Source organism: Anastrepha ludens, chromosome 3, assembly GCF_028408465.1.
Source record: "Anastrepha ludens isolate Willacy chromosome 3, idAnaLude1.1, whole genome shotgun sequence".
Classification (NCBI taxonomy): Eukaryota; Metazoa; Arthropoda; class Insecta; order Diptera; family Tephritidae; genus Anastrepha; species Anastrepha ludens.
Genome location: NC_071499.1, coordinates 75,886,846 through 75,910,229, shown reverse-complemented (window position 1 = coordinate 75,910,229; position 23,384 = coordinate 75,886,846). Strand labels below are relative to the sequence as shown.

At 34.8% G+C, this 23,384-nt stretch overlaps 1 protein-coding gene across 3 annotated transcripts in view; it reads right to left on the bottom strand.

Annotated features, from left to right (window-relative positions):
• Positions 1 to 16,303: 16,303 nt before the first annotated feature.
• LOC128858232 (protein yippee-like) overlaps positions 16,304 to 23,384 on the bottom strand; it is a 43,231-nt gene continuing 36,150 nt past the window's right edge. For all 3 annotated transcript variants that reach the window (XM_054094321.1, XM_054094319.1, XM_054094320.1), the window contains one exon: positions 16,304 to 23,242. In XM_054094321.1, the coding sequence (XP_053950296.1) occupies positions 22,712 to 23,056 (345 nt within the window). In that variant the 5' untranslated portion in view covers positions 23,057 to 23,242 and the 3' untranslated portion in view covers positions 16,304 to 22,711. The remainder of the gene's footprint in view (positions 23,243 to 23,384) is intronic.

The window sequence follows — 23,384 nt, the reverse complement described above, 5'->3', positions numbered from 1 at the left end:
TGCTCTCAAATGCTCTCGATCAATCTCTCAAACACCTTTATGATAAAAGAGGCCTGAAGTCCTTTGCCGAGTCGTCACCCCTCCTCCCTGCGGAAACAAGCAAAAATTCCGAAGTTAAGCAACTAGAGCCAATATCATCAATGAATAAAGCAAAAAGTAGTAGCCCTATGAAACCACCGGTACGTCTGAAGAGGTCATAAACTGATTAGAGTATACGCCCTCAACCGAAACCCAACAGTGAATCTGTGGCTTAAAGAGGAATGTTACCATTCAAGAAAGATGGAGTGAAAGCCAAGCAACATAAGCCGCCATAACATAATGTGGCATGCCATGTCGAAATACAGTATTTAGAAACACCGGTATACACAGTCCATTTGATGTTAAGATGGAAACGCTTCCATAAATACAGCTCAGTGGACCGTCCACCATCAAAGGCTGGGTGCTGTGTTGGTATAATCAAATTTTTAACGGCAAAATACAAGGTTAAGTTCAAAATAATCAAGACTGAGCTGAAATGGAAATATTTATTCAAAACAGTCCGCTCTGGTACACTGTTTTGCGCGATCTAAAAGATTTTCGAAAGAGTGTTTCAGGTCATTGACCGGGATGTCGTTCAGAATGACGGTACAAGCCTTTTGGAAGGCCTCTACGAACGCAAAAAGTGTTTCTTTCATGGAAAAATTCAATTTTTCAAATAGGTAGAAGTCACAGGGAGCCAAATCAGGTGCATGCGGTGAGTGATTGATGGTTAAAATACGATTTATAGTTGAAAAATCAGTCACAAGAGTGGATCGATAAGCGCCAGTTTCCTCCTTCGCGGTATTCTGGGCGAATATGACGAGTACGATGCAACAAACGCTTCACAACACCAAGATAGAAAATTGCATTGACGGTTTGACCCGTTAGCACGAACTCCTTGTAGATAATTCCCTTGGAATCGTAAAAACAAATGAGCATCGACTTCATTTTTGACTTCTCCAAACGCGATTTTTTGGGTGGTGGCTCATCTGGGGCCTTCCATTCGGCACTTTGACGCTTAGTTTCAGGTTCATGTTGGAAACACCAAATTTTATCACCAGTTACAAGGTTGTAAAGGAAGTTCTCGGCTTTTCTCACCTCTTCAATGAGGTCTTTCGAATGTTGAATTCTGGTCCTCAGTTAACTTGTGCGGAATGAAACGTGCCCAAACCTTCCGTAAGCCAAAACGATCAGTTAAAATACAATAAATCGATATTTTACAGATATTTAACTTGGATTTCATGAATTTCAACAATGATTTCGGTTCCTTTTTGGTAAATTTACGAACAATTTTGATGGAGTTTTCGGTGATTACTGATTTTGGGCAGCCCGTATGTTCATTGTCATTTATGTCCTCACAACCATCTCTGAATCGTGTAAACCACTCATGAACTCTGGCACGAGGTAGACAATCATCGTCATAAACTTTTTTCATCAATTCAAATGCTTCGGTAAACGTTTTTAAAAAAAAAAATTTATATTAGCTCTTTGTTCGAAACTAATTTTTGTACCGATGACACAAACATACTGCCACCTTAGACCCAACAACTACGTTTTCACTGAACCGAATGTCACCAAGGATTTACTGGAAGTCAGCTAGGGATGTAACTTTCAACGCACTAACTCATTAAAAAGATGGCGCCATTAAAAACATTTTTATGACGCCAGTCTTGTTTATTTTGGACTTCACCTTGTATTATACAAATATTTCTTAGACGAAAGCTTGAAAATCATCGAAGAACTTGTTCAGTTATGCCTAACTAATGCGAGGAAAAAATTTCCCAGAGTTATATGTAACTCCACACACGCAATGCCATTACTGGCTTTTCTTTTTTTTATTCCCGTTAAAGTAAAAGTCATGCTCAAGATAGCCCTCAACACTTAGATTTACATAGATATAAATGTGAAGAGATGTTAGTTCCAAAAAATACGTTTTCCTACTATGGGTCTATAAGTCATAAATCTCCTTATAGCTTTTCTTTCTGTATTAACTCTATACATAAATCCGCAAAAACTATTTCTTACTACTTTTCACATGAAGTGAGGAACGTTGATAAAGAAATGACTAAAAACTTTTTCAGTTTTGAACTGAAAATTAGTTTGTAAAAAAATACATCTTTCATATGCATACGCACAGTGGCTCACAGCTTGCATGAAATTGCAGGCGAACTACTAAAACTTCGAATGCTGTATTTTGAAAGCTAAAACTTTTTTCGAAAAAATTTAATATCAAATAATTTATACGCAATTGCAGTATAAGAAAGGTACTTAATATATTTTTTTAAACTTTAAATAAAAAATATTAAAAACAAAAACACAGAAACAGTTCAAAATTTTATGTCACAGCTTATTTCATGCCGTATTCATTTTTTCTTAAGTTTAAGTTAGTAACGAAATCTAACGTAGTCCAAGTTTCGAAGCACTTTGGTGCAGATTATCTTTTAGAATACATAATACCCTCGACAAACACAAAATTTCTTACCCCGGCTGCAAACGAGAAATTCGTCGTCTGGCTGCTCAAAAATACATATGTAAATGTTTTGCAAGGAAATCAAAAACCATTTAAGTCTGAAGGTCACCGATAGACGAATACATCAAATTTTGGTCGAGGACGGAACACTTAAATATTGTTTGCGGGAGCCGGTGCCAATACTATTAGCACGCCGCATTAAGGCTCGTTTAGCATTTGCCGGAAAATAAAAATTTTGGACTAACGAATTCCGAAACGTTGTATTTTCGGACGAAAAAAAGTTCAACTTAGATGGTCTAGATGGTTGCCAGAAATATTGGCAGGAATATTGTCGGCCCGTATTTATAAAAATGGTCGGCAGTTTGAGACAATCAAAGACCTGAAGGTGCTTTAGTGGAAGAGTGGGATAAGATAGGTGATTTCACTCTTCAAAACTTGACAGACTCTAAGCCTGAACGTATAAATGATGTCCTTTCTCAAAATGGAAAACATATTAATTATTAGAAAATCGAAAGTTATAGAAACGTTGAAAAAAGTGTAAAGAAAGACCAATGCACATATACTAATTTCATACGATGTTATTTAAATTTCTTTTTTAATTTAATAAGTTTAGTTATGTTGAATTTTTGTTGTATAATTTTTTCTTCCTATTTCTTCTAAATATATATTAAAACTAGCAAACCCGGCCCCCTTCGCTGGGCACACTAAAATAGAATAGATATGGTTTAGAACAGAAAATATATGGTTTTCATATTATTTATTTCTTTATTCTTTATTCAAGCGCTTTGGCATAAACAATATTTTTTGTTTTTCTATTTGTTTTTGAGTAAATATAAAATATAAATTGAAAATCAGGAAAAAAGAAGATTGTTTTTAAATTTCAAATCAACGCATATGAATAAACAATCGTCTTTTTCCTGATCATCCATGAATTTTTCGTTTCAATTTATATGTTTTATTAAGCATTGGAGCTTTTTTAACCATTATCCATTTATATTTTTCAAAAAAAAAAACGAAAAAAATTGTTTTTTCCACGAACACATAATTTCATTCGGATTTCACATTAAATTCTCAAATTTCGTAAGAAATTATTCACTGTTCCAAAATCCACTCCAAAAAAATTCACAAACAATTTTTACATGTTGCACTTACGTTTTTTCCTTATGGCATCCAAATCAGAAAGAAATATTGACCCATTGTAACTCACACTGTCAATTTGACAGTTCAGTTCCGCCCCAAGCGTTAAAAAGTAAGCGACATTATGGCTGGCTCAAAAGAACGCTGTACCCGTTGCCACTGCTCCGAATTACAACCAAACTTTACGAAACCCATTTTCAATACTTACTTAACAATGTGCATAAGTTTGGTTTAATTCGGTGCAAAGACACAGCGGGTCCACGTTTTGGCTATATTTTGAGACCCTAGTCATCAATAGGTATGAAAATTACCCCGTATTAAAGCACTTATCCACAGCTTTCATTTGATACCCACATTGTACATACACAACCAAAGGTTACCCGGGTCCACGTTTTGACCTATATCTTGAGACCCCAGTCACGGAGCGGCATGAAAAATACTCTGTACTAAAGCATTCACCAACAGCTTCAATTTGATATCCATATTGTACAAACACATTCAAGGGTCCACGTTTTGGTCTCTATCTCGAGACCCTAGTCACGGAGCGGCATGAAAAATACTCTGAACTAAAGCATTCACCAACAGCTTCCATTTGATACCCATATTGTACATACACATCCGAAGGTTACCCGGGTCCACGTTTTGACCTATATCTCGAGCCCTATCCACCAATAGGTATCCAAACTATACGGAAACCATCTTCAATACCTTCTTAACATTGTGTGTAAGTTTGGTTTAATTCGGTGCAGACACGGCCGGTTAGCGAACACACACAAAAAGTTGACTTTATTTTATATATAAGATTTTTTTCAGTTTGTGTCCGAAAAATCCAAATATCTTACGGAACCCTATTTTTTTCCAAAATAAAATGTAATCCATGTTACTCTTGGATAATGTAGTTTTCGAATGGCGAAAGAATTTTTAAAATCGGTCCAGTAGTTTTTGAGCCTATTCGTTACAAACAAACAAACAAACAAACAAACAAAGTTTTCCTCTTTATAATATTAGTATAGATTATTGGTTGAACCTTTCTCCTGCTTCTTTATTGTTTTTCATATGAAAATACCCTTGCACATACATACATATACTTATTTCTGTGAGGTATGTATGTATACGTTCATCAGTGCTTTATCTTGAACTTTCATATCAGCAAAAAAAATTAGCACACCCATTAACAATTTCACCACAACTTCACAAAGCAGTGCAAATCAAAAAAGTCAATTACCTTTTCACTTACGCACCTACAAACATACAAACATGCAATCGTACTCGTAATAATCATAACAAATAAAACAAACAAACAAAGTGTGTGTGTGTAGGTGCTAAGGTGAATAAGCCGCCGGTAATGCGCAGTGCTGGTGGCAGCAGGCAGTGAAAACTCGAGAACGTAATCACTTACAAACGATAAAAACGGAATAATTGCAACGCAATAGCAGAACAGTAACTTACCACCCTCACTTGGAAAAAGGAAATAAACAAGTAGAAAGCAAACAAACAACTGGATCAGTGGGAATAAAGATTAGAAGTAAAAGGTTGGAAAATGTTTTGTTTTATCTACCGATAAGATACGCGGTATTTGAGGCTCATTTACATAAACGAGTATAGGGTGTTATGTTTAGGGACTTGTTTTTCAATCGCTTCAATTCGACAGTTGACGGGTTGGTGCTGAGTATATGGCTATGTTCAGAAACGCATTATAATGCGCAGTACTTGCAGCGCTGGCAGCACTGTCAATGTGACAATTCATGCAACTGATAGATTTGTTGAAAAATTGCAAATAGATTTGTTACATTTATGAACGCGCTATGCAGTAAAATGGAATTGTTACTAAGTTTGGTCATGGACGATGTACGTGAGGAAAAAACCGATAGTCTTTTATTAAATTTAAGAAAAAAAAACCGTGTAAAGCTTAGAAGAAGGACATATCTTGTCAAAAGTTTAATATCAGTCGGACTCTGAGCAGTAATTTTATCTCCGATGTACTAAAGTAATCACTAAAACCAAGAAAAGTATAATAAAATAAAGTTTAAATATCGTATTTTTCATCAATTTTTGTATTAAAAGCTAAAATAAATAATTAAATACCCACTTTTCATCAGACATTGTACTAGCGTATTTATTGGCAGCGTGAAAATTTTTGCTGCAAATAATGCACGACTTTTGATACAAAAATGACGTTTAAGAACGCGTTGCATTTGCAGTACTGCCACATTTGCATTTTTGAACGCACTGCTCACTCTGAAATGGTATGTTGCGCATTATAATGCATTGTTGAACATACCCTATTTTATGCACTGTCCAGTAAAATTTTCCTCCAACTGAGATTACCTGATTGGGCATAGTTCCTTTTACCAATTGATTTTTTTTTAATATGAGCGATTCCCTGTAAAGGGATCCAGTTTTTTGGGTATGGCCTTCCATTTCTTTAAAAATTGGTTTATTTGTTGGCTTGAGTATTTTGTTTTCTTGTCTTTTGTAAAAGATAATAAGATTTGTTCCTTATTTTGGTCATTACTAGCTGAGACTATCTTCAGTATCCCCGGAAATTCCATAGTGGAATTCCATTAACTTTTCGAATTATTTTCAAGCAGGTACAACCGAGTTTCAACCGATTGCTTGGATTTGTTTTCCGTCTGTGCCCTGCTTAACGGATGTACTTATAACAAAATGCTCAGAATGATGAGGAGTCGATTTAGCCATGTTTGTTCGTTCATGCGTCCATCAATGAAACTTAGTATGCATATTACTCTTTATCAAAGGTGGTTTGGTATTGGAAATGGGCAAATTCGACCAGTAACTAATTTTCGGTTAATTTAATGTAATTTGCATAAAAGAAAGAAAACGTGATATTTTTGTTATAAATCCAATAAAAATTACTCACATTCATTCTGAGATTGCTGAGGATGAACTCAGATATTATTAAAAAACATACGAAAAAATATATGAAGCGCAGTGGTTTTCAAATATGACAAAAAGAAATTTCGACAAAAAAGAAAAAAATTCCAAATAAATTATTTAAAAAACCTATTTTATCGTAAAAAAATAAAAAAAAATATTAATTTTTAATCAAGTAACCTTCAAAAATTCTCCAAATTTTCCAAGCTTTCAAATAAACCAAATTTCAGAACAATGTGCGACAATGTCCTATTACTTGGACAGGGAATCGCTCACCTTAAAAAACACACCCCTTACACAGCTGTAGAGAAATATGCCCTCATAAGATTGATATAGCAAATATGTACATATGTATGTATGTATACTAACGGTTCCAGCGGGCACAAAAATGAGTCAATTAAAGGCTAAGCATTTGCTAAAAACTTATGCGCCTAAAATTTGCAGAATGACAAATGTAAATGTTTATTTATTATATGTACATACATACATATATTGACGCCTGATTCTTTGTATATTCTATCTTGACCGCGTACTATTGACCACGTACTCTTGCATTCGCATATACATATATGTATACTGGGTGCCACATCAAGACTATATGAAGTTTTGTCACGGAGAATCATTCATACGCAGAACCAATTGAATTCGCGAAAATCCATAACACTAAATACAAGGCTTTTATTTCGTCGGAGACGTGAAGTGGCCACAAAGATGATGCGATTTGATAGCGTTAAACTTCTTTCATTGAGCTTTTCGAACTCTAAATGTATTTTCCTCAATAGCAGACGAACAATTTCTAACTGTCAGGCGAGAGTAGCTGTTCCATTGACGAAATTAAACCGCGAAACTGTCCTGAAAAAATCTTCAAAGCCATCAATTTCACGAAGTTGTCAAAAAACTCCGCTGATTTTTTATAATTATTTTCCAGCGGTGTTAAGCCATTTTTCCATATAAAAAGAGTTTCGCGCAGTTGACAGACTAGTCGCCTGTTGATTAGAATTCAAATGTGTTATGCCCAATCTGTCAAAATCTTTGCCTCGCGCGAGTAGGGCAGCTAAGGAGAAGGTGTTGAGATGATTCCACTTCATACTCCATACAGCTAATGCAAAAAGGACTCGAAGTAAAGCTAGGTCTCACAGAATGATTACCTCGCGGGTAGTGTCCTGTAAGGACACCCACAAAATTCGAGGGCTGAGATTTTGTCAACCTCAGAAAATTCCTCAAATGCTTCCGATTCACTCATGGCCAAAAAGACTGCTCGACCTTACAAGTTTGTTGACGTTACTCACAATGGTGAAAAGATTTTAAAGGTGTACTTTTAGCAGACCGCGTTCGGCTCTCAGCGGATTCGACAGAATCAACTGATTGGCTGGCGTCACTTGAGATGTATTTCCTGAGATTGTGTTGGTGGTACACAAAAAAAAAACAGCCAATGACACTTCGTTGCCGTCTGAAAAACGACTAATTAGACGAGAGTGTGAATCTCCGAGTGACGTGCCAGCTGAAGTTCCCCTCACAATTTTTTTCCCCCCATAGTTAAAGAGAAAACCTTGTAAATCTATCATACTTGTTAGTGAATAGAGAATTTCGATTTATTAACTTATCTATTTCCAAAGACTGCACTCTTTCGTCAACGTGCGCTTACGCAAAATTTTTAGTATCTGCTGGCCTCGTGTTATTTCCATCAGACGCAGAGGATTTGGCTGGATAGGATTTGGCTTAGAAAGTTCAAACTGGTTTTAGGAGAAATAAAGATAAGTTCTTCACTAAGTTTTAGTGTATCTCATAGTGGAGAACCGCTACAATCTAACCTAACCAAATTCGGAACTGCTGCACTGTGTTAACCAGGAAAAATTGCATGCTTAGTTTATCAGCTCTTTCAATTTTCTATGGAGTAAATTTTCTGAAAAATGGTTTATATACTTACGTAAATATATGCACTCCATGATATTAATATGGATATCAAATGAAATACTATCCCGGTAATAAGAAAAAAATATCTTTCCTTTTCGTGAGAGTAAATATAGAATTATTATAGTATTCATCGCGTATACTTTATTTTATAGGAAGTTCAACTATTTTTTTACGCCTTTTTATTGGTCTCACTACTTTTTTCATGAAACTACAACTTTATTCTGAAAAAATGGTATACAAATAGCAAATACGTAGCATATCCTTCGCAGCGTGAATATTCAGCCGAGGCGACGACGTAGAAGCATGATCGGGACGTCTCCATGACTTTCTTTTCTGTGGATTGCTGTAATGAATCCATTTTTCAACACCCGTCATGATGCGATGAAGAGAATCCTTCCTTTTTTGACGCTGGAGCAGTTGTTCACAGGCGAAAAAACGACGTTCAACATCCTTTGGTTTTAACTCATAAGGAACCCAAGTCCCCTGTTTCTGAATCATTTCCAAAGCGTGCAATCGCTTGAAAATGGATTGGATTAAATCTGAAGTAAGCACTTCTTGCGATTGACACGGATCCTCAGTGAGAAATGCCTCCAATTCAACGTCTTCGCAGGTTTTTGGCCTTGCTTCACGCGAACGAAAATGACGATTATTCGGCACAAAATCAGACATTTTCACAAAACCAAAAGTACATAATACGAAATCAAAATCACTAATGTGTCGAAGCAGTTTGTTTACCATTGTTTGTCTAAGCTTGGCATCTATTGACAAACAGCGGGAACTTAGTTGCGAACCAATAAAACGGCGAGAAGAACGCACATTAGCACATATTTTTTTTAACATAATTCATTAAGAAATTCCAAGAAAAATTGCATTATTGCACTTTTTTTGTCCTAGCCAAAAGTAAGCAAAATTTTATTTTAAAGCTGTATATATCCAAGGCGCATTCATTAAAGCTGGTGGCACTAGACCAACAACAATATTTTGTACGTTTGATTGTCAAAAAAAGTACTGGCAAAGTGGAAAACAAATAATGAATTTGCCTTGTTTCACTCAGGGCTGACAGCCACATGGACACGGCGAAAGAAAAAAAATAAATCAGCTGATTTACCGATACCACCTTTAATAGATTCGCCTTATGTATACCTAAGTATATCTTCTTTCTCTTGATATCCATATTCATATCATTAAAAAGTATAAATATTAAATTTTTTTTTAAGTGAAGTCCTCTGAAAATTGGAATTGATGAGAAAATGAAAAACTGGGTAGGCATCAATGCAAAATCTATAACATAGTTTCACGTGAATTTAATTGATTGCCTTTATAACAAAAAAAGTTGAACATTGTCGCACGATGTCACCACATGCGGCAAATGAGATCGGAAATGGGTTTTGAATTGAAGTCTTTCCCAAACATTAAATATTTACAAATTAATTTGCTGGATATGTATGTATGTATGTTGTACACATAATCGTACTTGTGCAAGATTTATAGCTGTCAGGCAATTGTCATCAACAGTTGTATCTTTTATGTGTTTCGCACGCTCTATTTGCGCCCGTGGTGAGTGATATGTGACAGATTGATGCTCGTAAAAGTGGCCACAATTTATTGAATTCCAGCGATGCGTGGGTGTGCTAATAGCCAATTGATTGCCAAATAGAGTCTTTACAGGTATATACATACATACATACATATATTAAATACAAAATGTAGTAAATCAGAGTATGCAGGTAAAATGAATAAGAAATAAATTAGACCGAAAAACATTCGTATAAATGTGCTTGTACATTTCAATCAAAGAATCTAGCAATAAATTTAATTCTCATTCAGAGACCCATAGGCGAAAAATTCAATGCAATAAAGCTGATTGTTGTACGTATGATTGTATATGTGTCTATAATGTATAAATATTTTTTTGACACTGACTGCTTTTCCGCTCGAAACTTTGATTGTCAGTCGGTGTCACACCTCCGCTTGCAAGACGGGTTGCCGGAAATGTGCATTTATTCAAATTAATTTTTTTTTTTTTTTTCAAAATTATCACAATTATAGAAAACAAAATTACCGAATTTGCGGATAAGAAAATCTACACGCTATTTCCGAGAAAAGCCAATACATTTGGGATTGGATTTTGCACTGATGCTCTTTTTTTCCGAAAATTCTGCTCAGATTACCGGCATTTTATGAGCTGAAATTTAAGATATGAACTTGGCTTTGTCTGCCAAGGTTACTATTTCAAGCCTATTGGAAGTATAACATTCAGGACCAATAGCGTGTAGTAAAAAAAAAAAAAATAGCCTCATAAAAATTGACTTCCTTACAAGTTTCTGGAGCTACGGATGAAACACATGGTGGCGTCATTAAATGTTTTGAAAATATACGCGAACTATACGCCATCGGACTGATTAATATTCTAAACCCAACCGTGGTCCAAGACATGTGATGAACCGGACAAGGGAGACTGAGAAAAATTAATTTTTCTACAAGCCTCATGTCAGGAAACGGAAATTTGGTATAAGATTCAAATGTCCCTCGAAAGGCCTGAAATATTAGGCAGCCGACGTATTCGAATTTGTTTGTGCATGACCACCATTCGGTAGTGCCTGGGTTTGAAACCCCCCGTAGGCAAGAAACACCAAAATTATCGGAAAGGTGATGTCAAAACGTCGAGCGTGTTTCTGCCATGAAGAATTTTGTCTTAAAGCCCATCAAAGTAATTAGAAAATTAAAATTTTAATGTGTCAACACAAATTTTTCACCCAAATTTTGGTTTACCTTAACTCTTATGTATGTCAAGTTAGTCGACCGATTAATATTGATGATAATGAAACGTTTGATTTATTTAAACAGAAATATTTTATTAAACAAAGTAATTAAATGAAATTCATTCGTATGCAATTCGATTTGATGAGAGCCTGTCACTCTCATCCGCTCAGCTTCGCGTTCAAACACTCACTGTCGTTCCATTGCTTTACACGTATTTATCCCAAGAAGTGTCAAATCTGTTTTAGCAGCGGACTGTGAGTTTAAAAAATGCCAGTTTTCATGACCTTAGTCCTTAGTACTTTAATAAAATTCTAATTCCTCACAGTTTATAATATATATGAGTATAACTGGGAACGAAATACCGGATGCATCGGGTAAATAGGTTGCGGTCTCGTTACTAATAGTACCATCAAATCAAAGAGAAGCTCAGAAATTAAGAGCTAAGGCTAAGATACATAACCTTACACCAAATTATGGGGCACCGCTACGCCAAACGAAGTACTTACTGGGCGGTATGATCAAAGGCGCTTCAAGGAACTCGTAACCCTCTCTAAGAACAAACTGAGAATGCTCACGGGCATTCTCACTGGCCAATGCATATTGCATAGTCATCTACACAGGATTGATATGGTCCTTACTCATGTTGTTTCTGCGACCAGTCTCCCGGGACTCTAGCACACCTTCTTGCGATGCTCTAGCCGGAAGAAGAATAAGATATCGTGGCCGGATGCCGCCGGAAGAAAGGCACATATGCTCAGACCAGCTCAGCCCAGCCCAGCTCTATCTTAGGTTTACTAAGGGAAGTGGGTTCTTTTGATGCATAATTATTAGTAGAGGGCACCAAAGGCCATGAGACCGAAGTGCGAAAAGTAGCCTTGGGTTAATTTCCACTCTTTACAAGAGCTTTCATTCGAAGGAATAGTATGTACATAATGGATCTAGACAAATAACTATGGTAGACTATAACTGAAGACCTGCGGCTAAAGCAACCCGAGTACTCGTACTCTTTGGTATTTAATGGAAGAAAGTATGTATTACCTGTACATACCCACTAATATCGAAGATATGTAAATTTGTATAATTTGCTGTGAACCAAGATCAAACCAGGTATTTCACTGGGTGATATCCTCTCTGAAGTGCCTTTTTACTTCCATGTTTCGAAACAAAGATCAAACAAAGTACTCCGAATGTTGTTGTCCGCTGTCCACTGCTATTTAGCTTTAATGTCTCGTAGATAGCTCAATCGCCAGAGGGAGTTCCACTAACCTCGTTCGCCAATGGGTGTTGAATAGTGGCGCCGGGGAATGGCTTTGAAAACTTGTGTTCAAAGGTAAATGATGACCTATCCGATCTTTCTCAATTTTTCACTGCTAAGAGCCTTAGGCTCTACCCTACTAAGCACACAGACACCTTACTGTATACACTGACAAAGCAAATTAAAGCTGATAATACACCAATTGCAATGGCAATTTGACCGCACCCAAATTCACCGCCTCTTGAGGCAAAGACAAAGAAGCTACTTAAGCACTGCCCATTTGCGCGGTGAATCAATCTACAGATCAGTAAGAAAACCGAACTCAGGGATGTTCCCAAAGTACCACATAGACAGGGAAGCATGTAAACTCACAGTAAAAAAAGCACGTTTTGTAACACTTTCTAGGAACTGCTTTCGTAGAGATGGCACTAAAATTAACTAAAGCGATTTAGCACTACATTAGACAACCACTGGACCGGACGGCATAACAACAAACCTTGCAAATCATTCATCGAGATTCAATCACTACATAATGCAGAGGATTTCAGCTGTATAGGAATGCTATAAACGACATTTATCCAGAGTATCTCACCATCTTTATGGATTCCCACTCACCGACGGTCGTTATTAGGGGCTAACCGCAGGCGAGGGTCCTCAACTGTCTCATGAGACCCGCATTACCTTGACACAGTTACGTTTCGAATACTGCAATATACATAAATATATATAATTGGCGCATACACCCGTTTTTGGGTGTTTGGCCGAGGTCCTCCTCCTATTTGTGGTGTGCGTTTTGATGTTGTTCCACAAATGGGGGGATCTACAATTTAAAGTCGACTCCGAACGGCAGATATTTTTTATGAGGAGTTTTTTCATGGCAGAAATACACTCGGAGGTTTACCATTGCCTGCCGAAGGGCGAGCGCTATTAAAAAAAAAAGTTTTTTCTTTATTTTGATCTTCCACCAAGATTCGAACCTACGTTCTCTCTGAATTCCGAATGGTAGTCACGCACCAACCCATTCGGCTACGGCGGCCGCCAATACTGTAATAAGTTAGATTAAAATCCTATCTATCCGAAATCGACCCCGACATACTCAGCAGAAATCCGGCTGAGCTTAAACCCACTTATCTAAGAACCCTTTTCCTCTGGACCCTTTCCATGTCATTAGATGAGATTGACGATGACGATCAATGCCTTCACTGCTATTAACAGAGCTTGGTAAAGTGCTACAACAACAAGAATAACCGACTTAACGTGGAAACACTTACAGCTACAAGCATGAAAATAGTTTTTTAAGAACTCAGATATTTCTTAAGTTGCAGTAGAAACACTTATTTATCCAGAATCGGTCCCGGCATACTCAGCAAACACTGCGTTAAATAACTATAGCACTTGAGCTTATTTATTTATTTCAAATTCTAATAACATTTTTTATGAAAATATCCCTTATTCTCCTACAAAAACCATAAATGTATATTCAAGTTTCAAGCATTGCAAAATTTAAAAATGCTCAGAAAAATTTCTTCAAAATCCCACACTTTTTAATTCGATTTTTAAAAAAAAATGTAAGTTTGCGTTGATTTTTCGGCTAGTTTTTTCAAACGATGTTAGGTGTGTGGGTATTTATTAAAAAAGTTCGAGCATTCGTATTTTTGAAAATGTTTAAAAGTTTTTGTTAATTTTATAAAAACTTTGCAGCTTGAGCCATGATTCAATTATTAAAGGTTTGCTCACTAGTGACATTCGATTTTTGATACTCCCTTACAAAAGGTTGTATTTAAGAAAGTGAATAAAGTGGATCAAATGAAATCCTTTTTGGTAAAAATGGTAGCAAAACAGTATTTTCTTACTTAAATGGGAACAAACTGTGAACGATTTAAAAAATTAATTTTAATTGATATTTGAATGTAAATAATGGTACAAATAGAAGTTATTAGCGGAAACTGCCAAGTCTAATATTAAAACAAGAAATTATTTCATTTAATCCATGATTTTATTTTGTGAATTAATTATTAAATTTAAAACGAAGTTGCGAAGCTTCGCCAATATGAAACTCATTTTGTAAAAAATAAATAAATAATTGACACGTGCAATTCTGTTAGTTGTTTGGCCGAGATCCTCCTCCTATTTGTAGCGCGTGTCTTGATGTTGTTCCACAAATGGAAGGACCTACAGTTTTAAGCCGATTCTGGCAGATGGTTTTTATGAGGAGCTTTTTCATACACTTTATCCATCCATGGTAAGGTGGGCTCATAGGGAACAAGTTCCGTCAATCCCAACTTTTTTTATAATGAGGTATGCAATGTTATCAGTTGCGTCGGGACTATCCAATTATTCTCCCTGTCGTAACTCTTGGGGAAATGCTAGCTCTTTGCAAAACATGAATTACTTCTAAATCAACGCATCACAAGAAATAAAGCTTTTTAAATTCTCCACTCATCGATTACGTCAAAAACTCTATCAGATCCTGACTTAAGCGGTATGATTCCATGTCATACTACCATAGTCCTGAACATACCGATGAATACTTTTGAGCGAGTTGTTGCTCGTAAGCAGACCATTTTGAAAATGAGATGTTTTTTCTACAAATTTTACTTTTCCTCCACTTTTACTCAAAATTTCTAGAGCTAGCAAACCGAACCTAAGGGAGCCGATTTGTCAAGAGAGAACGAGAAAGTTGCTTACTGAGCAAACCTTTTATCATTGAATCATGAGCTTGAGCTATAATGTGTTTGTTGCACTATACATTTATAGAAACATAAAAAAATAAAATAAAAAAGAATTAAAACTTTGCTGTTGTTCTAGCATAAACAGTTGCCATGCATGCATGGTGAATGCTACTGGAATGTCAATACTTGGCCGAATATAAATCCGGGTCGTTCCGGTAACGTAAAACCGACTGTCGTTGTCGTGTGCACGAATGAAAACTCGGTGGTTAGTTGGGCTACTATTATTTTCAACACAGACGTGTGACCTTGTGAAGGAACCGCACCTAGAACCATTTATTCACTTGCGCCCTTCAACCAACTCCTCCAACTACGCTTTCCCTTCGGTTTGGCACCATCGAAATTGCTCGTTTCTTGGGCCTACGGCTAAACGACATCAACGCATACAATTGATGGCAAGCCGTTCCAGGCAAGGTAACAACAGTCAGAAGTTTTATTACTAGATTGATTTCGAAGACTGGTCGATATTGGAATTCTTTAAAACCATAGCATATGTATTTCCCCCGAGTTAAATGAAATAAGGCTTTAATTTGTATTTTTTCTGTACATATATTTAAATATTTTATTTATCACGTTTTTTCATCAATGACGACATAAAACTAGGTATGAATGTATGTATCAATGCAAGTATGTAAATATGAACTTATGTGAATATGTTTGTATATATGAGCGAATACTTTAATGAATATTTATAATGGTTTATGCTTTCATCAAACAGATATTTTTTATCTGTGCATGTATGACATCTACATATGTATGGTATATGTATGCATTTATGATTTGATTTTTACTAAAATAATTATTTCTGTTTTTGCTTTAATTATAGATATATTACATTCATATATCCATTATAATATAATATTAATGATAGTGTAGAGAAAATAGATCATATTTTTACATTTTTTTTTTCTTTGTTTTTTTGCAATTGAATACAGATACACATGAATATGCACTTATTTTTTCTATCTGAATTGTGTTAAAGCCAAATCTTCAATCGCTTTGCAAACTGCTATCTCAAAATTTGTTGGGGCTTTTATTATTATACTTTTTTTTATACCACATTACTTTTCATTTAAGTATTTCTGTTTTTACTATAATAAAAGTGGAGGTTGAAACTCGTAGTATGGAATACCGTGTTATTTCTTTTTTTTTTTTCTTAACTACTGCATACATACAAGGATTAAATAAATACATATGTGGGTTATTGTTGGTTTTACTTATGCAAATTCATTAATGCTTTAAAAAATTATTTCTGAATTTGAATATCGTTTCGTTGCAATAAAATATTTGTCAGCGCATTTTGTTTAAGTTGAATTACAGTTTTCCATTTCCATTGCTTTGTGAAACCAAAGTGGAGGTCTAGCATTTAAAAACTAAAGGTTTGAAGAAATTCTGCAACACTCATAAATTTCGGTTTTCTAAAGTTATATGGAAATCTAATGGAATTCTATTTTTCTGCATACATTAAAAAAGAAAAAGAAGGAAATTTTAAAGCAAAAATGTGCAATAAGCATTTTCGCACTGTCATTGGTTGTCTACAAAAATGGATTGTGGTGCAAGAGGAATGTTTGTAGCTTGTGGGATGAAATAATAATTTTATTTTTGGACAAACAAATATACACAAATATGTATATGTGAGTAATAGTAAATAATAAAAGTGAATGTGGTCGCTGCAGGTAATCAATGCGATTAATCACTTAATTATGTAATTATGTAATTATATAATTTCTCTGCATGTTAATATGCTCTGTTAATATATGTTTGTACATACATACATATGTGTATGACCATATTATTTTTTTAATATATATTCTTTTTTTCCTAACAAAGCACGCATTAAAATGCCCGTTAGCTTAATGCAGGCTTTATCGGCGCATATTTTGTTTATCACTTTGATTTTTTTTTTTACTACTACAGATACAACGCAATAAAATTTGATATTCTAACTGTTTTTATTATAATTGATTATTATTATTACTATTAGTATTCTTCTTATTATAGAACTAACGGCGTTTATGACGCGAATTCGTTCTTGGCAGTTCTTTTTTGTTTTTTTTTTCATAGTTTTTATGCTCATATTTTCCTCAATATTGTTTTTATAATTCGTTCCCCTACTTGTGTATTGCAATATTTGCTTTGTTTTGTTTTTTTGTTCGCAAATTTTTTTTATATTTTTTTGTTATTATCTTTGCTACTTTGCATCAGATTGCCTTTAAATTAAAAAAAAAACACAAGTAAATATTAGTTTTTCGAAAGAATGGTTTGGCAAAACATACTAAATGCAAAAGGTTATTTTTAAGGATTTTGCTAACAAAACTTAACGAGTGTTATAAACCCTGTTTCAAAAATGCAATGCAGTTATATTGGGTTTGCAAACGCTCGATTGCTGGAGGAACTTCGTAATCAAAACACAAAAAAACAAAATTAGTTTTTTCCAATTAAGTTTATGCAGAAAAGATCGCAACATAACGTGAGTACTTTATGCTGTGTAAAAAATGTATAAAGGTATTTATTAACACTATTCACCAACCCCGTCAGAAATCCAAATAGATTAACGAAACCAACGCAAGACGGAGTCTTGTCGAGGCCCTATGCTCCCGGAAGGAGTGAACAAGGAAAAAAAAAAAATGAAAGGGGGAAACCGGTTTAGGAGGCCAAAATTTTGGTGTTTTTCGAGAATTTTTTGAACAAAGAAGGAATAATCAGAATTTGTTTAAGTTTAAAGGATATTTTATTTATATTTTTAGGTACACTTTTAAATTTTTTTTGAAGCTATTTCCGCGGGAGATAGTGACGTTAGAGCGTGCCGTCCATGGACGATCGCCATCCTAGTGGTGGGAATTCCTGAAGTTGCGATTTTTCTCTGAAATCAACAGCATTTTTGTTTATTAACAACATATCTCCTAAGAATATGAACTTAATTGAGGTAAAAAAAATAATGAAAATTGCATACTTTTGAGGCGCTTGAACACAAAGTAGTTTTTTTATACCATATTTTTGCATCTATTTTGTTTAAAAAAAATATTTTTAATGTTAATATAATCCCAAAATTAGATGCATATGGATTAGGATTGAATAAAGAATACTCCGAAAAAAATGTATAACGATTGGTCTATAACTTTTTGAGCTAGAGTGCCCACCAGTTGAAAAAAAGTAGTTTCGAGAAAAACGTCGTTCTAACTCACGCGCGGTATGGTGCGGAACCGACGGTCAGTCACTTAAGTGCTCATAGAATCGGGAATAATGCGAATTTCGCTTTAAAATTTCTACCACATATTCTTGAGTAGTTATACTAACATTTTATGCAATAAAAAAAATCGATTTTTTGATCGATCTAAACCGGTTTCCCTCCTTAACACTATCTCATTAGATATAAATATGTCTTTACTTTTACTTAAGGAGCAATGAACGATTAAAAGCGTTCAAGCTTTTGTCATAAATATTCTTTTTAATTTCTTGAGTTTTGACGTTTTTCGCAACACTATCGTTCACATACCATAGATATACTTGCACTAAGCACTATTAATTCATACGCCTATTATTTTTTCTCATAACGGGGTGCGCAAAATTATTAACGCAACACTATTTTTTTCTAAAAATATATGTAGCTCATACTACAAAAAAAAACCATACAATGCAAATCTGCAATCCCTGTACATTTTTTTTAATTTCATCAAAGCTTTCAACTCTGTAAACAGAATTTTTAGAATTTTTCTAAATATACAGTTATATCGCTCATTGAATTTTAGTAAAATAAAGTGTAGGTTTGAAATAACTACAAATTACCGTTGATTTTTGAATTTTTTTTTCGCTAAGTTATCACACCTTTTCTTGCCTACAAAGTGCATGTTCGATTTTTTTTATATGAAAGAAAAAGCCTAGCACCGTACGCATGAATAGAGGTTAGAGCAAGCAGTTATTTATAAATTTAAAAACTAACTCCATTTGCATTTAGTAAAGTTTTAGAAATCTAGGTTTCGATTTTTCCCATACAATGTAAATATTTTAAATCATACAGATTTATTAATAATTTTTTAAATATACGTATAAAACGGTAAATTGGCATAGAATTAGGGTATATTTAATGTTTCGTTAAAACAATTATGCCAATCTGAGCCACAACTTTTGAGGTTATCTTTCTTAATTACAAATTCTTTGCAAACAAATTTTAAAATTTTTGTGTTAACCATTTAAACGATTTTTACCAAACTGCAAAAGCTTTGAAAACAAACTGCAAAAGCTGTTTGCATTGATAAAAAAGAAAAATGTCACATTCATACAGATTTTTGAGGTTATCTTCATTTATTACATATTCTTACGAAAATATAGAGTTTTTCATTTGTGTTTCGAACCATTTAAAAACTTGTTATTTACGATAGTTTTCCAAAAATGTTTGAAAACTTCAAAGTAGCATTGATAAAAAAGGTTCAGAAATAAGAATTTACCATGCGAAGAACATAATTGATAAATACAAATATTTATACCTCCCCTCCACTTTTAAATTGTTTGAATGTCTGTGTGTACAAGTATTTATATCCGGCCAAAGCATTCTGCTTTTTCTATAATCTGATATTTCATGTGGGGTTCAGAGTGGGTTTCCAATACGGACCATCGTATATTGGTCGCACACAAACCCACTCGGCTACGTCAAATATGTATGTACGATTTACACGATATATAAGTATGTATGACTTTTAGATGTTGAATAGAATTACAACAGCAATTCGTGTATAACCTCAAAAATGGCCAAGTCTAGTACCATCACTTCAAAAAACGTTATTTGGAAAGGAAGAATTATTTAAGGCGCAATTTATTAAAAAAAAATGGTGCCTAAGTTAAAAAATGTGTTTTTTTTTTCATGATAAAAAATGTGTTTTTTTTTCATGATAAAAAATGTGTTTTTTTTTTCATGATAAAAAATGTGTTTTTTTTTCATAATAAAAAATATTTTAATTGTTATTTAAATTTTTTTTTTTTTTAATATGCTCACCATTTTTCTTCAATATGCTCACAAACAATAATTAGCTTTGTGCGCTGCAAAAGAAACGCTTTCCTTTTTTCGCTAACAATTCATTATGCTTGCGTAACCGCCTATAACTAAAATCAGTCTTTCCGAGACTCGAATTAACCGCAGTGCACACATTGCCCTTTCTGCTATCCTCTAAAGATGTTGAAAAATTTCTTAGAACATTCTATACCTATACAATCACAAGTTCGTCATCATCTGCCGCGTTCGGCAGCTTTTTACTATGTAATTTTTTTTTGTTTCTTTTTTTTTTTTGTTTTGTTTTGTTTTGTTTGTTTAGTTTTTGTTCTTACTTTAATACGTTTTTCCTTTAGCTATTGCTACACAAATCTTACATTGCATTGATTTACAACTTCTTTCAAGACTTACGCGATACTTCCCCTTAAAGCTTCACAAACTCACTCTGATAATTTAAACCTTCTTTGCTCCTATCGTACCATCACATACTCTTCCTTTTTCTCAGCAGGCTGCAATGCCTTCGTGAAACTTATCATTTTAGAATACAATAATTATTTATTTTTTCTAAATTACAATAATTTCAAAAATCGATTTTAACTAACTGTCGTGACATATGGTATCATTATGTTGGTAATATTCGCTTATCAATATAATCTAGTACTCTAAATATATGTAGACAAACATTCAAATGTATTCCTATCGTTCAAGCAAAATGTGCTAAATTATGCAGCGGTAAATTAATAGGCAAATATGTATGTATGTCCCGAATTGATTATGTGAAATATTATTGACAAACACAACAACAATGTAATGTTGACAAAATTTCTTATAAAAAATATACTGGGATATTTTTGCTCATTTGTTTTTTATACTTCGTTGTCGACGGTTAGCAGATTTGTTATTATTTTTTACCGAAATATTCGACAACTGCCAACACTTAATACATAAGTCGAAATATTTACGTCATTCATCTATTGCTAATTTTACATATAAAACAAACACAATTCATGATTTGTTGGATTACAAGTTAAAAGTAGAATAGTTGTAAGTGTTCACAAGGAGAGCACACAAAAAACGCACATAGTACAACTTAAAATTACAACGAAGTGTCTATTGCTCACATCTAGTAAAAATTCTAAAAAATATACACAAGTTGCATGGATACAAGGCGTAGTAATGCACTTTGTCTGATTAATAATAACATAAAAATAAATAAGTATCCATTAAATATTATTATCCATCCATGTCAGAGCGAAGCAGCCGCAGTCTTCGGGGTCTAAGAAATTTGTTGCTTGATTTTTAAAAATTCAGCCTGCTACTAATGCCAGATATCAAAATTGAGTGCTCTGTAGTTTCAAAATTTTAGTTACTACCTTTTATGTCGAGCTTTTCTCTGCATTATTAGGGTCATATTTTCAATGAATTTTGTAGCTAACAATTTTTATTGTGTTTTTGTATTGCAGTTGCAGTGGCGGCAAGCAACAATAGCCAGAGTGAGCGTAGTAAGGAAATGTAGTTTAAATGTTGAAAGGAACGGCAGGGCAGTGGCAGTAACAGCGTTGACAGTTCCAAATTTTCAGCTTTACAAAATTCGCGCCATTTGTGCTTTCCATTTCCGCTAGCTTCGCAACTGCGTCAACGCTCTAGCGCTCTGATGGTGTCCACCAACTTGCATGCATTGGTGGGCTTTTATTTTCATCTCAACATTTACCCAATGTAATTTATGTTTTTTTGTTTGATTCGAAAATTTTTGCATAGCCCACAAAGTTTGCTTGTTGTTTGTTTGTTGGCACACTGTTGTTCAAAAAACAAAAAACCAGCAAGACATGCAACTGGTTTATTGAAGCGAATACTTGCAAGGCTTTTTTGCGGATTTGCTTTTGTTATTGTTGTTTGTTGTCCGAAGAGAAGGACTTACATATATTTTAGTCAAGAAATATCGGTGTGAGTGAGTATTGGCGGAGGCTAGGCACGGTGTACGTATGTCTGTCGGTAAAGGAGCATGTAGATTGGTTACGAGTATACAGCTGCTGCTTTTATGTATGCAGGTATGTATGTACATCTATGTTTGTAAATAAACTAAAATAGAGTTATATCCTTGAAAGAGCTGGTAGATAGCAGTTGTTGTTATAGACTTAATCCCATCTTGGAAATTTATATTAAAATACCATCGCAATTTCACTTTACTTTCAACTCTGCTTTGCAAAAATATAATTTTTTGTGTTTTAACATTTTCAATACCGACACCAATCTTGCCTCGACACATCGCGCACTACATCAATCAACTCAATGTTCATATCTGGCCGTCATCACTTTTCAACTTCAGTTACTTTCTCCGTCGTTACTCACAAGCCATTACCTATACCACAACCAACACCAACACCGAGTCCATCGCCAAATGCAATATCACCAACATTTTGTCCAACTCTATCATTGTCAGCCACATTAGAACGCACTGCCTTCGCCGTCGCCTCCGCTACGTTTCGTCGTTTCATCATACGCGATCGGCACGATCGCATCAGCACCACCAGCTCGACCATTGCCGTTCAATCCCAGCCGTTCTCCTTGATCATGTGCGCCAACTCAATGATGTATTTGCCCTCCTTGTATTTCTGACTGGACTCGTATGCATGCTCGTATTTCCAGCCCAATGGTGTTTTACAGCATTCACAATAGATATCCGCAACAGCGTGTAGACCAGTGAGCAGCACACGCTCCTCCGTTTGGCCGCATGCCACATTCACCACCGAATTGAAGAGATAGGCAGGTCCCTGACTGCCCTGGAACGATTTGGAGATAAGCTCATCGTGCGAGGCGAGATGAGCACGGCAATGAACACATGAATACGTCCGATTCGTGGACGGCAAATAGGCTTGAAATGTCTTCACCATTGTGTGCTGTAATGATTTAACTCCGCTAGGATACTAGAACACTTGTGTGTATGTATGTATGTAGACGTATATAAGTGTATGATTTATATGTGTATATATGTACTTCGGCTGCTTTGCGTGGCCTTTTTACTGCTATTTATATGTAGTTGATTTCTTGTTGATCTCGTTAAGCGTCAATAACGTCAGCTGTTGTGGAAGAAAAGAGAAAAGAATTTCAATTAACTTCAATCGATTAAACACAAAGCATTCAAACTTCAGCAAAAAGCAAAAGAAAAAGAAAAAACGGAAAAACTAAAAACAAAACGCAACTGACACGCTGCACACATCA